Raw genomic sequence first — 12,626 nt, 5'->3', positions numbered from 1 at the left:
TGAGACGGTGTATACTGACATGTAGGGATTGTTTTGGACTGATTTGGACTCTGTGTTGGGGCGATTTTTGTAGTCTTTAGGGTCTGTTTTTGAGTTGCTTTATACTTGTGGATTTCCGCTCTAAAACCGTTTTAAATGCTGACTTAGTTGGCTCAGCTAGGACTGTTTTTAGGCGCGAGAATGGAGTCTTAAGGGGACGATTGGTACTGTTTTGGGGCGGGGACGAGAGCTGTCATCGTGGGTTTTCACTTTGCATTTGAGGACTGGAGTTGGGGTCGAACTTAGGCATCTTTTGGGTTCTGTTTTGGACTGATTTTTGGGTCAGGTTATGAAGTAGGGTGAAGGGTGGCTATGGGTAGTCGGGTGGTGGTCGTGTCGGACTCCCTGTGGCCTGGCCGTGGCCTAGCTAAGTCACGAGTTTGAGGCCATGTGTAGTTGGTGGTTAGGCCGAGTTTGAGGTTGTCATAATAACTTTTGAGCCGTGTCCATAATTTGTTTTGACGCTAGTTTGGTTTATTTAAAATATAATTAAATTAATTTCCGTCTCATATTTTATATAAGATAATTCGTTAATATCGTCCTTTCACATAATTATTTTAGGTGGCTCATATGTGGTTGAAGATGAAGAGTAATTTTGGGTTTTAGAAGCTTTCTCAAGTTATTACTTGTCTCTTTGCTAGCGTAAGGTAACTATTCCGAGTTACTCGACGAATTAATGTCACATTAGTAGTTAATGTGTGCCTGTTGTTTGTTAAGTGTTTAGGTGATTGATAATGTGTTACTTTCGTTTTTCACATGATAGAAATTAGAAATAGCATGAGAATAATATTACGATAAAATTTGTAATTTGGGCCAAAGCAGGCCAAGACTCTGAGCTGGGCCAGATTGACCGAACGAGTTTGGTCAAACTAGGTTTAAACCAATCGACCTCGATTTGACCGATGACCCGTTGCGGGACTCGGGTCGAGGGTTTGTCTTTGAGGTGAGATTGGTTGTTATTGGAAATTTTATGTTATGTCTTGATATTTGTAATGATCATTTCACATGTTGGTTGTTGGATGAATTGGTCGCCTTATACTTGATCTTATTGCCTCTTTGCCATTTTAGCTTGTTCTCATGAATTATGAAATTAACGGTTAGGCTGAATTTGGATTATTATTGATAATGGAGATAGTGTTGGATTGTCACCTGAATTGGGTATCCTACTTGTCTTGTGTGGTGTGGGCTAAAGTATTCAAGTCGGGACTAGGGACTAGGTCCTAGGTGAGTATTTCTGCCTTCATCATAGATAGGTCATTATAGTCTTTGACGAGTGTATGTTCACTGCTTAATAGCCTCTGTGTTCCCGACTTGGTGGGTTTATATCCAAGTTGGGGCATGACCTCGTTACTTATTTTGAGAGTAAGTGGTCACCTTAAGTACTAGCCAACCCTTTGGTGGACTCCTTAGGGTACTCACATGGTTTTATAAAATTGTGGGTCTTGGGTGCGGTGGTGTGTGTATCCGCATGTCTAGGTCTCCGTGATTTTAGGCTAGGGTTGTGTTGTGTCTTGGCCATGTTTTGATAGAACCTCCGAGCCAAGATACCGGTTCGATTACCTTCCCTACCTCGTGGTATAGACTCGAGTTCTGAGTGACTATTGACGGGACTAAGAACTTATGCCTGTCTTTGATATATTGCCCTTTCTTGTTTGATGATTCTATGAATCATAGAAGGTGAGATGCTGGCCGCTATGGTTGATAGAGTTTGGATTCCTGGATGTTATGTGATTCACATGAAAGTGTAGTATGAGTCGGTCTAGTATTCACATGCTAGGACTATGTGTTGTTATATTGTTGTTCACATGATAAGCACGATTGTCTAGCATCTATATGCTAAGGCATTGTGTGATTCGTATTCATATTCTTATGTTTACATGTTATATTAATTATGACATTTCGTGGGTCGGGAGAACTCTGAGTTACTCCCCACCGATCGTGGCTTTCGTATTTGTATAAAATGCGAATGACACGTAGGTGATGCATATATGGGGTACATGGACGAGCTAGCGAGCAAAGTAACTCTGGAACCTAGATCGACTTTATTTTATTGTGACCCTTAAACACTTTTTTTATGTCACATACATTTTAGGGACATATGTCTCCCTTTCTCATATTTGGGTTGTATAATTTTGTTTCGCGACTTTAGCGATGTTTCATTCATGAGATTTATTTTGGACCTTGCATGTTTTGACACCTTTTCATTTGGATATCTTTATAACGCTTCGTGTTTTAAAAATTACAGGTTTTTACTATAATGAACCTATTACAAACATATCCATGCAGTTTTATTCTAGAATTATGTGTTTATTTTTCCGCAATATATGAGGGTGTCACAACTATAGAACCATTTATCTATTTTTGACAGCTTCATAAAAACTTGACATTTCCATTTTGGGTTAAGCTTTAGTTACTGGAAGATCAGGTTTCCCCCCATCAAGTGTCCTATTTGAAGTTTCCTTAGTTATAGCTTTTGTCAAAATTCAAATAAAGTACGAGCTCATTGAGTCTGAAACAAGTATTATTGTTATAATAATAAAGAACCTGTGTTATAATATTTATAATTTAATTGCAAATTACAATGTGTTTGATGGAACTGTTTTAAACTCCCTCATATTTCGAGTCTTTTTGAAATTCATACTGCCATAGTTTATCCAAAATAATACAAAAATGTCTTTTTTTGTGGCTGAAAATGATGCATTAACTTTAACAAAGATCACTTAAGCACTACAACCAAGCATTCTGGCCAACAATAAATTTAGGATCCCCGTCCCATTCGTTTGATCCATTAAGTCGTTAGATACACGATTTTAAGTTGGTAGGTACATATCTTTAGCTAGCTAGATACACTCGTTTAAGTTCTCATATACACACTTCTACCTAGCCAAATACACTCATTTGAATTTATATTTGTAGATACAACGTATACACTCCTTTAAATTTTTCGATACATATACCTCTAGCTAGTTAGATAAACTCTTTTTATGTTGCTAGATAATGAAAAATGACAAGGACGAACATTGGAAAGGTATATTATTCATAATTTACAACAATGTTGATCTGGTAAAAACTACAAGCGAAAAATCCAAATAATCGTGACCTACTAAACTACGTATAATATTGACCTACATTTATGTGTCTACCATTGCGCTACTTATACATAGTCCCATAGCAATGGAAATCCAGACTTCTCACAATCTCTGACATCTGCTGCTTGCTAGTCGTATGGCAGCAACATGATACTGCCAAAGCATCAGTTAAAGGCCGGTAGAAACGCAGCGACACATTCATTTCATAGCTTCCACCTCCACTAAAAGCCATAGACTTCTCTTCTTCTCACGATCATCGACATTGGAGCAACATGATCTAGACAAAAATTGAAGGATAAACCGCCAAAAGGCTAGTTAAAGGCCAGTAAAGCATAAGCTCATTCATATCATAACTTTCACCTGCATTAAAAAACATCAACGATATATATACGAGAAAATTACTAAAAGGTAAAAATCAAGAAGCCTGAAACAATTTTAAGTGATATGTGAACTTAGAAACGAAAAGGTAACAGTAACAAAAAAAAATAAAAGACTATAAGTAAACAAAGCAATGAAGGCAAGAGAGAATAGAGAAGGTCAGAAGGCCACCAGAGGACCAGACAACCAGTACAATAAAAGTTCAATGAAAGGGTATTGTAAGGCTTCATCAAAAGCGCACTTATATAAATTGATCTCTTAAAAAAGGGGTGGGTTGGGATAAGGAGAGAGTGGATAGAAAGTGGTGCCGTGTTATTAGCATCGTCGCTAGAGTCGACTAGACTTGCAGGATTATACGTCGAAGTGATTAGATATAGTCAACACTATTGTAATAGTATTGTACTCCGTATTGTTCATCTTTTAAATGTTCCCATTTAACTAATAGTCATAATTTTTAAAATTTAGGATATCCGGCCCCCTCGTTTGATATATTTAAGTTGCTATATACACTTCTTTAAATTACTAGATACATATCTTTAGCTAACTAGATACACTAATTTCAGTTACTAGATACGTTTCTTTAAGTGGCTAGATACACTTCTTTAAATTACTCCTTTTAAGTTACAAGATACATCCCTTTAAGTCTCTAGATATAATCTTTTAAATTTTTAGATACATACTTTTAGCTAGCTATATACTCTTCCTTAAATTACTAGATACATAACTTTAACTTGCTAGTTACACATATTTGGCACCTTAGATATACACCTTTAGCTTGCTAGATACACATGATATTTTAGCGAAAAGCTAATTATCGTTTTTAATTAATTTATATAAATGAAAAAGTTGAGGTATTTCTCTTGCTTGAACCATGGATTTGACCAACAAGTAAAATGCAAGCAATAAAAATAGATAGCCGCAATTTTGAAGCGCCATAGATCCATGTCAATAACTACCCAGATACCAAAAAATCAACAAACCAAAATCATAAAAACCATCAAATTAACCAATTCACATCCATCATCTTTACACAAATCACAACAGAAATTCAGAACCCATAAACATAAACCAGATAAAAGAGTAAACCAATCAAAAAGTTGTGTTGCAAGACCGTCTTATTCTATAATTGTTGAATTACCTACACCCACATTGATCACAAAAATCAACAAACCCAGATCACAAAAACCATAAAATCAACCAATGCATATAAAAAAACATCATTTTTACACAATTACATAAAATCAAAACCCAGAAACATAAATAAATAAATAAAACAAATCAGATAAAAGGGTAAAAACCTCTTTGGAAGAAAGGAGAGAAGAATACGGAAGAGCAAGATTAACATTAAGCTTAAAAGGAATAGTTGAAGGAATTGGAGGTCGAGGTTTCATGTATGAAGATGGAGTATTTGGAGGAGACATGAAGAAGACGAACTTTATTGCCTTTAGTAATGAAAATGTCTTCCAATTCTTACCCAGAGTTCATTATATTAATGCAACAGGAAACAGTCTTTTTGCAAGAAATAATGCATTTGCTCAATTCCACTTCTGGCTTCCCATCCGCTAAAGGCAATAAAGTTTGTATCTAACCATTACTAAAGGCAAGAAACATAAAGTATGTATCTAACCATTACTAAAGGCAATAAAGTTTGTATCTAACCACTCAGGTGCTATCCAAACTTCTTCATGTCTCCTCTAAGCTAGATTTCTTTTCATTACTAAAGGCAATAAAGTTTGTATCTAACATTCTAACCACTCATTGAGTCAAGTGTCAAGACATGTTACCAGTGATGGGTCCAAAATGTCAATAGCATACAATCCATGATCATCATCAAGCACTACAATTTCAGAATTCTCATCCAATTCCTCAGTGTAACCTGTTGATCAATACACCTATTAACAAAATTTCTAATCTGTATAAAAAATAAATTCTTAAAATCATCCCAAATACACCGAGTTTTCTCACAATTAATCACACGTTTCCAAATCATCCCAAACCCACATTCCAAATGAGCAACTTTTCTTTTGTGAAAAGTAGAAACAATGTAATTTGGTAAAAAGAAGAGAACAGAGCGCCACTCTTTGCCGAGTAAGTGCTTTCATGTATTGTTGCTACTGCTACTAGTCAGATGTTTAATTGCATTGTTAGAAATGAGATGGATATTAAAAGAAATGAAGAGCTTACGAAGTACGAAGTTAGACCAAAACCAAATCCTCCAAAGAACCCAAGAAGATCTCCAATGAAAGAGAAGGAACTCAAAGTGTTACCTGGCAAAGAAACATTGTTGATTTATATTGCTAGATACACCCCTTTATATTTCTAGATACACTTATTTACCTTGTTAGATAAACTCCTTTACCCTCTTAGATACACTCCTTTACCTTGCTAGATACATGTCTTTACCTTGCTAGATACACTTATTTATCTTGCTAGATACACTCTTTTACCATGCTAAATACACTCTTTTACCTTATTAGATACATATCTCTGGCTAGCTAGATACACTTTTTTAGATTGGTAGATACATGCCTTTACTTAGTTAGACACTCATTTACCTTACTAGATACACATCTTTGGCAAATTAGTTACTCTCCTTTAAAGTGCTGGATACACTCCTTTGTGACTTTTTGAATATGAATGTGAAGTTTACAAAATGATTATTCCCCTTCTTACCGATTACTCTATAGTCTATACTACATTTCTCCATTGTTGCATAAAAATATGATTGGCATGAGCTATAGCCTATAGGTGTTTCAAAACATTAGTCCCCATACTTAAAAACAACCTAATTTTAAAGCTGTCAAACTAGCCTTTCATAGCTAGAGATGATAAACAATACGATCTCAAACTCCCTACCCTTAAGGAAACTACTGCATTAATTTCTAATTAGCCTGAGCCGAATCAAACAAACGTATTATGTGTTCCATCTCATTCTTCAGATTTTCACCATTATCGACATATCCGAAGAACTAGAGGTAATCTATAGTTAAATCACACTCCCTAGATCCCAATCATTTATTTACCTTTTTTATTCTTTAAGAGGGGTATTATAATCAAATGTAAACAAATGATTGAGACGGAAGGGTAATATGTAATCTAAAATCAATATCCAATCAAACAGAAAACGAATCAATCCAACCGAAAAACAATTCAAAGACACAACTCATTCATAACGGAAATAAATCTAGGGTTTGACTTGAGAACATACCTTTTGTGCCTCTAAGCAAATAGATAATTCTTCTCATCCTCCTCTGTTAATCAACATACACAAATGCAATATTAATTTATAATTACAACCATAATCATACGACTAATTTAATTCAATCAAGATAAAAAAAATGAAACCAAGAAAAGAGTAGAAAGAGGAATCCAATCGACTATTAGGGTGGTCGACGCCGCCGGTAGAGTAGGTAGCCGCGGTTGGTTGGTGGTCGTGGTGCCGACAGCAGGCAGCGTAGGCACCGGTATGCGAGTATGTAACTATTATGGATTGTTTGAGAAATAAACACGGGCCTTTCATTTTGACTTAATTCAAGAGTTATTATTGACTTCGTACGGTTCGCACCGTAACTCAGTTCGTATCTAAACCCGCCCCTATATATATATATATATATATATATATATATATATATATAGAATTAGGATCACATGAAATTCACCCTATCTTTTTAGTCCCAGTAAAATTACTTATGTATCACACGCTCTAAACAAAAATATCACGTTTTTTTTACAACAATTTTTTTTTTTTTTTTTTTTTTTTTGTTAAAAAAAAAAAAACTGTGATATTGTTTAATATAACCTGTGATATTGTATCTGAGTCTGTGAGTCCAGTAAAAGAGTATCACGAGTTATACAAAACAATATCACACCTTACCATAAACAATATCACTGGTTGTACTAAACAATATCACGGGTTATAATATACAATATCAAACCACTGAACCTAAAATATACCAAACTACTTCTCTAAAGCTTGCACGCTATATCATTTTACAGTGGGCATTACACTGAAAGTTAGTATTCATACATCTATATTTTATTGAGAGATCTGAGTTATTACAACTCTCCATGGCATGCCATTGTCGATTCGAATGCTTCTTGAGAGATCTGAGTTACAACTCTCCAAAACAAAACTTTCTAGAGAAGTGAGATGTTCTAGCCCTTCAAAATTTGATGTCAAACTTAAACAAAATGAAAAAGTCAGAGAAGTTAGACACTGGAAGACTTTTTTGAGTTTGCAAGTGTTGACCAACTCACGATCCTTAATTATCAGTGAAGTAATGTGACCTAAGCATTCTTCTGGCAATGAAATCATGTGTTCAACTTTATCCACTCTCAAGGTCTTCAGCTTTGGACAGTAGTCGGATATGGTCACTGATGACCCAACATCACCTCTCGCTTGGGAACTTGTTAGTTCCTTTAACAGAGTAAGGTTTGTGTTGACAGACTCTAGGTTTAATTCCTCGAGAATTGGACAAAGTGTAAAGGTTTCTAGTTCCTCACAATGTAATATGTTCAATTTTGTAAGATTAGAGAATGATGGTAACCTAAAATATCAAGACAGCCTCGTTTTTGATTGTGTGTCGAAAGAGAATGTTTCAAAGTGATATTGTTGTGTAAAGCGTGTGATATATAAGTGGACTCATGAGACTCAAAAATATAGGTGGACTCACCGGATCTTACCTATATATATATATATATATATATATATATATATATATATATATATATATATATATATATATATATATATATATGTTGTAAATGTAATAAGAATAAGAAATATATTAGGGCAAATATTTCTTACTTCTTATAAGTTAGATGTCATTGTATCCAAGCCCTATAAATATAGAGGCTATGTCATTTGTTCATTACACAATTGAATAAGAAACTCATTCTCTTCTTTCTTAGTTCATAACACGTTGTCAGCACGTAACTCAACCTATTGAGCGGTAATTTTTTTTTTTCTTACGTACAATACTTTTGTTGATACTTTATTCTTGTCGCAAGCAGTATGCTAGTGGAATCAACAAGCACTAATTACCCTTATTCATGATTAAATAGGGTTATTGTTTAAATGCTTTCGATCACCACTTTTATTATACTACAAACACGATTCATCATAACATATGATTCCTCTAATTTATATTTCGTTTTTTTTCTCTCTTTTACTATATTTTCTTTTGTCTCATATTACCTCTTATTCATATATTGTGAGATTATCTCCTATCGATATAATGTGAGACGATCTCCGATCTATATAATGTGAGACGATCTCCTATCTATATAATGTGAGACGATCTCCTATCTATATAATGTGAGACGATCTCCTATCTATATATAATGTGAGACGATCTCCTATCTACATATAATGTGAGACGATCTTCTATCGATAAAATGTGAGACGATCTCCTATCGACAAAATGTGAGACGATCTCCTATCCATATAATGTGAAACGATCTCCTATCAATATCATGTAAGATCGTCTTGAGACTTCGTCGCAATCGTATTTATTCTTATTTTTATTTTTTTTATTTTTATATAGGTTTTATTTACCATATTTAAAAAGATATTCCGCATAAGTATATTTTCTTTCCTCATTATACAAACGTATATCTCGCTTAATTATGTAACAAATGTTATCCCCGTATAAATCACATATCTTTGTGTCCTTATCAATCTTGTTCACTTGTGTTTATGCTGTTTAACTCCATCATTAAAAAAAAAAAAAGAAAAGAAAAATTGATAGTGAGTTTTGTTAACACATGTGTCCTAAACTCCTAATGATAGTAGAATTTATTCCGCTAATGGATTGTACATGCATTTGTTTTTTTTTATCCTTGAGGATTCCTCTCACGTATCTTTATTGTATTATAATAATCGTCCTAATATGGCATGATTTATTTTATACATGTGAGAGCCTCGTCCTTTTCTAGTATATGCAATAATTTTTATTTTTATTTTTTCTCTTAACTTTACTAGATGTCGAACCTTTCAAAGTTAGAATTTTCGGCTCTTGACATATCGGGCAAGAATTATTTATCATGGATTTTGGATGCTGAAATCCACCTCAAGGCCGACTCTCTTGGTAACACCATCATTGAAGGGAACGAAGCATCCCCCTAGGATCGTTCTAAGGCTTTGATTTTACTCCGTCGTCACCTTGACGAATCTCTAAAGGAACAATATCTAACGGTGAAAGATCCGTATACTCTGTGGATGGAACTAAAAGGCCGTTTTGACCATCAAAAATCGGTTATCCTTCCACGTGCAAGGTACGAATGGATGCATCTTCGTCTACAAGATTTCAAAAGTGTCATTGAATATAATTCAGCACTTTTCCAGATTGTTTCTCGTTTGAAATTATGCGGAGAAACTATCACTGAATCTGACCTTTTGGAGAAAACTTATTCAACCTTTCATGCTTCAAACTTGGTTCTCCAACAACAATATAGAGAGCGTCAGTTCAAAAAGTATTCTGAGCTCATCTCTTGTCTATTAGTTGCTGAACAGAACAATGAGTTACTAATGCAAAATCACCAAACTCATCCCACAGGCTCAGCGCCTATTCCTATTATTGAAGCAAATGCTACTCTTGCTGAAAAAGGTGGGAAAAGGCATGAACATGGGTTAGGCCCTAAAAAATTCATTAACAAAAAGAAGGCTGGCTCTAGTTCTTATCAAAAGAAGGGGAAGAAAAATGAAACTATATGTCATCGATGTGGCTCACAAGGACATTGGGCAAATGTTTGCCGTACTCCAAAACATCTTGTTGATCTCTATAAAGGCTTCGATCCAAGCAAAAAATGTTGAAACCAATTTTGCTCAGTTTGACGTGCCAAATGAAAATGCCCATTTTGATCTCCCTGATTTCAAGGCCACGATAAATCATAACGAATTTGATGACATTGATGCTTTCATTGGCGATGTTTAAGCCCATTTACTAGAACTTAATGTTTTTTTTCAATAAATGACCATGTTTGTCTTGGTCTAGGAAGATTTGTTGTTGTTTTTTTTTTGGTTGTTTTTGTCTTTTCTTTCGGACAATTAATTTCACCTAGTGAGTTAATTTGTTATTCTTCTTAGAAATGAAATTTGATTTTGTTCCACAATTTTATTATCTCACCTTCTAGTTTTTTTTCCTTTTATAATTATTATTATTATTCATTCATTCATATTCATTCATTTTCTTTCTTCTTAAAGGAGGATGGATATTGCTAGTAAAAGGTTAATAGCAAATGACGAAGATATTTGTCTTGTAGATAGTGCAACAACACATACAATTCTCCGTGATAAACGATTTTTCTCCCATTTAACATTAGCCACGACTAATGTTAATACTATATCAGGGACATCAAACATAATTGAGGGCTATGGAAAAGCATCTCTCATGTTACCAAATGGTACAAAAATCCATATTCATGAGGCCTTATACTCAAAAAGGTCTGAGCGAAACTTGTTGAGTTTTAAAGATATCCGTCTTAATGGATATCATCTTGAGACAACAACTGAGGCTAACATAGAGTACCTATGTATTACAAAAATTATCTCGGGAAATAAAGAATTATTAGAAAAACTTCCTGGCTTGCCCTCAGGATTATATCATACTACCTTAATTGAATCACATCTTATTGTGAAACATTCAAAAACCCATGATTCCAATATTTTTAAAATTTGGCATGACCGATTAGGTCATCCTGGAAAGACAATGATGCGTCGAATTGTAGAAAATTCGCATGGACATCCCTTAAAGAGTTTGAAAATCTTATCCACTGATGATTGTCCATGTGATGCTTGTTATCAAGGAAAATTAATAATCAGGCCATCTTTAACCAAAGTTGGTGTTGAATCTCCTAATTTCCTACAACGAATTCAAGGCGATATATGTGGACCTATTCACCCCAGCAGTGGACCATTTCGCTATTTTATGGTTCTAATTGATGCTTCAACAAGGTGGTCTCATGTTTGTCTACTTTCAACTCGTACTGTCGTATTTGCAAGACTTCTTGCACAAATTATTAGACTACGAGCTCAATTTCCAGATTTTAATATTAAATCTATTCGTCTTGACAATGCTGGTGAATTTACATCTAAAACATTTGATGAATATTGTATGTCAATAGGTATTAATGTTGAACACCCAGTTGCCCACGTGCACACTCAGAATGGTATGGCAGAGAGTTTTATAAAACGATTACAATTGATTGCCCGACCATTAATTTTAAGGTCGAAGTTACCATTCTCAACGTGGGGCCATGCAATATTACATGCAGCATCACTAGTACGTATACGACCAACCAGCTATCAACAATACTCTCCCGTACAACTTGTATTTGGGCATCAACCAAATATATCCCATCTTAGAACTTTTGGTTGTGCAGTGTATGTCCCAATAGCTCCACCGCAGCGAGCAAAAATGGGTCCTCAACGTAGACTCGGTATATATGTTGGATATGATTCTCCATCCATCATCAGATACTTAGAACCCCTAACAGGAGATGTTTTTAAAGCAAGATTTGCTGATTGCAAATTCGATGAGTCAAATTTCCCGTCGTTAGGGGGAGAAAAACTAAAGTTTTAGGAACATCGTGAAATTTCATGGAATACACCAACATTAGCCCATTTTGATCCTCGTACAAAACAATGTGAGCTTGAAGTTCAAAAGATCATACATTTGCAGAATATTGCTAATAAAATGCCTGATGCATTTACTGATACGGGAAGGGTGACAAAATCGCATATACATGCTGCAAATGCTCCAGCAAAAGTACGTATCCCAGAAGGAGATCATGATAATATAAATGACTCCAAGCCACGTTTAAAGCGTGGTCGACCTCTTGATGCAAAAGATTCAGTTCCGCGAAAAAGGAAAATAGGAGTCGTCATTTCGGGAAAAGACGACCTTTCTGAAAATTAATTGAACAATCAATTGCGAATGAACAAATTGCACCACAAGAGGAACATGTACCAACTCAAAACAATGAAATATCTATAAATTATGCTGGTACGAAACAAAACTGGGATATGAATAAAATTACTCCCGATAATGAGTTTGCTTTTACCATTGCTCTAAATACCATAGAGCATATTGATGACCCTGAACCACAATCCGTCGAAGA

At 34.8% G+C, this 12,626-nt stretch overlaps 1 protein-coding gene and 1 long non-coding RNA gene across 4 annotated transcripts; one reads left to right on the top strand and one right to left on the bottom strand.

The window, feature by feature from the left end:
* Positions 1-2,922: 2,922 nt before the first annotated feature.
* Positions 2,923-7,076, bottom strand: LOC141616749 (uncharacterized). Of its 3 annotated transcripts, XR_012531022.1 has the most exons (5): positions 6,852-7,076; positions 6,715-6,757; positions 5,691-5,773; positions 5,291-5,382; positions 2,923-3,488 (listed from the first exon to the last, which is right to left on the bottom strand). It is a non-coding gene; the product is annotated as an uncharacterized LOC141616749 (long non-coding RNA). The 3 variants fall into 3 exon arrangements; XR_012531021.1 differs by having other exon boundaries at positions 6,715-7,073; XR_012531023.1 differs by having other exon boundaries at positions 2,923-3,405; positions 6,715-7,073.
* A 2,650-nt stretch (positions 7,077-9,726) lies between these two features.
* LOC141620075 (uncharacterized) lies at positions 9,727-10,320 on the top strand. The gene has a single exon (XM_074437040.1). The coding sequence runs from the start codon at positions 9,727-9,729 to the stop codon at positions 10,318-10,320; it is 594 nt and encodes a 197-aa protein (XP_074293141.1).
* The last annotated feature ends 2,306 nt before the right edge of the window (positions 10,321-12,626 follow it).

This window comes from Silene latifolia, chromosome X (genome assembly GCF_048544455.1).
Source record: "Silene latifolia isolate original U9 population chromosome X, ASM4854445v1, whole genome shotgun sequence".
Classification (NCBI taxonomy): domain Eukaryota; kingdom Viridiplantae; phylum Streptophyta; class Magnoliopsida; order Caryophyllales; family Caryophyllaceae; genus Silene; species Silene latifolia.
The sequence above is the reverse complement of the archived record's forward strand: the minus strand, read 5'-3'. Positions and strand labels throughout refer to the sequence as shown.

Coding starts and splice junctions, on each gene's coding strand:
- LOC141620075 (XM_074437040.1), top strand. CDS start 9,727: ATGGAACTAAAAGGCCGTTTTGACCATCAAAAATCGGTTATCCTTCCA.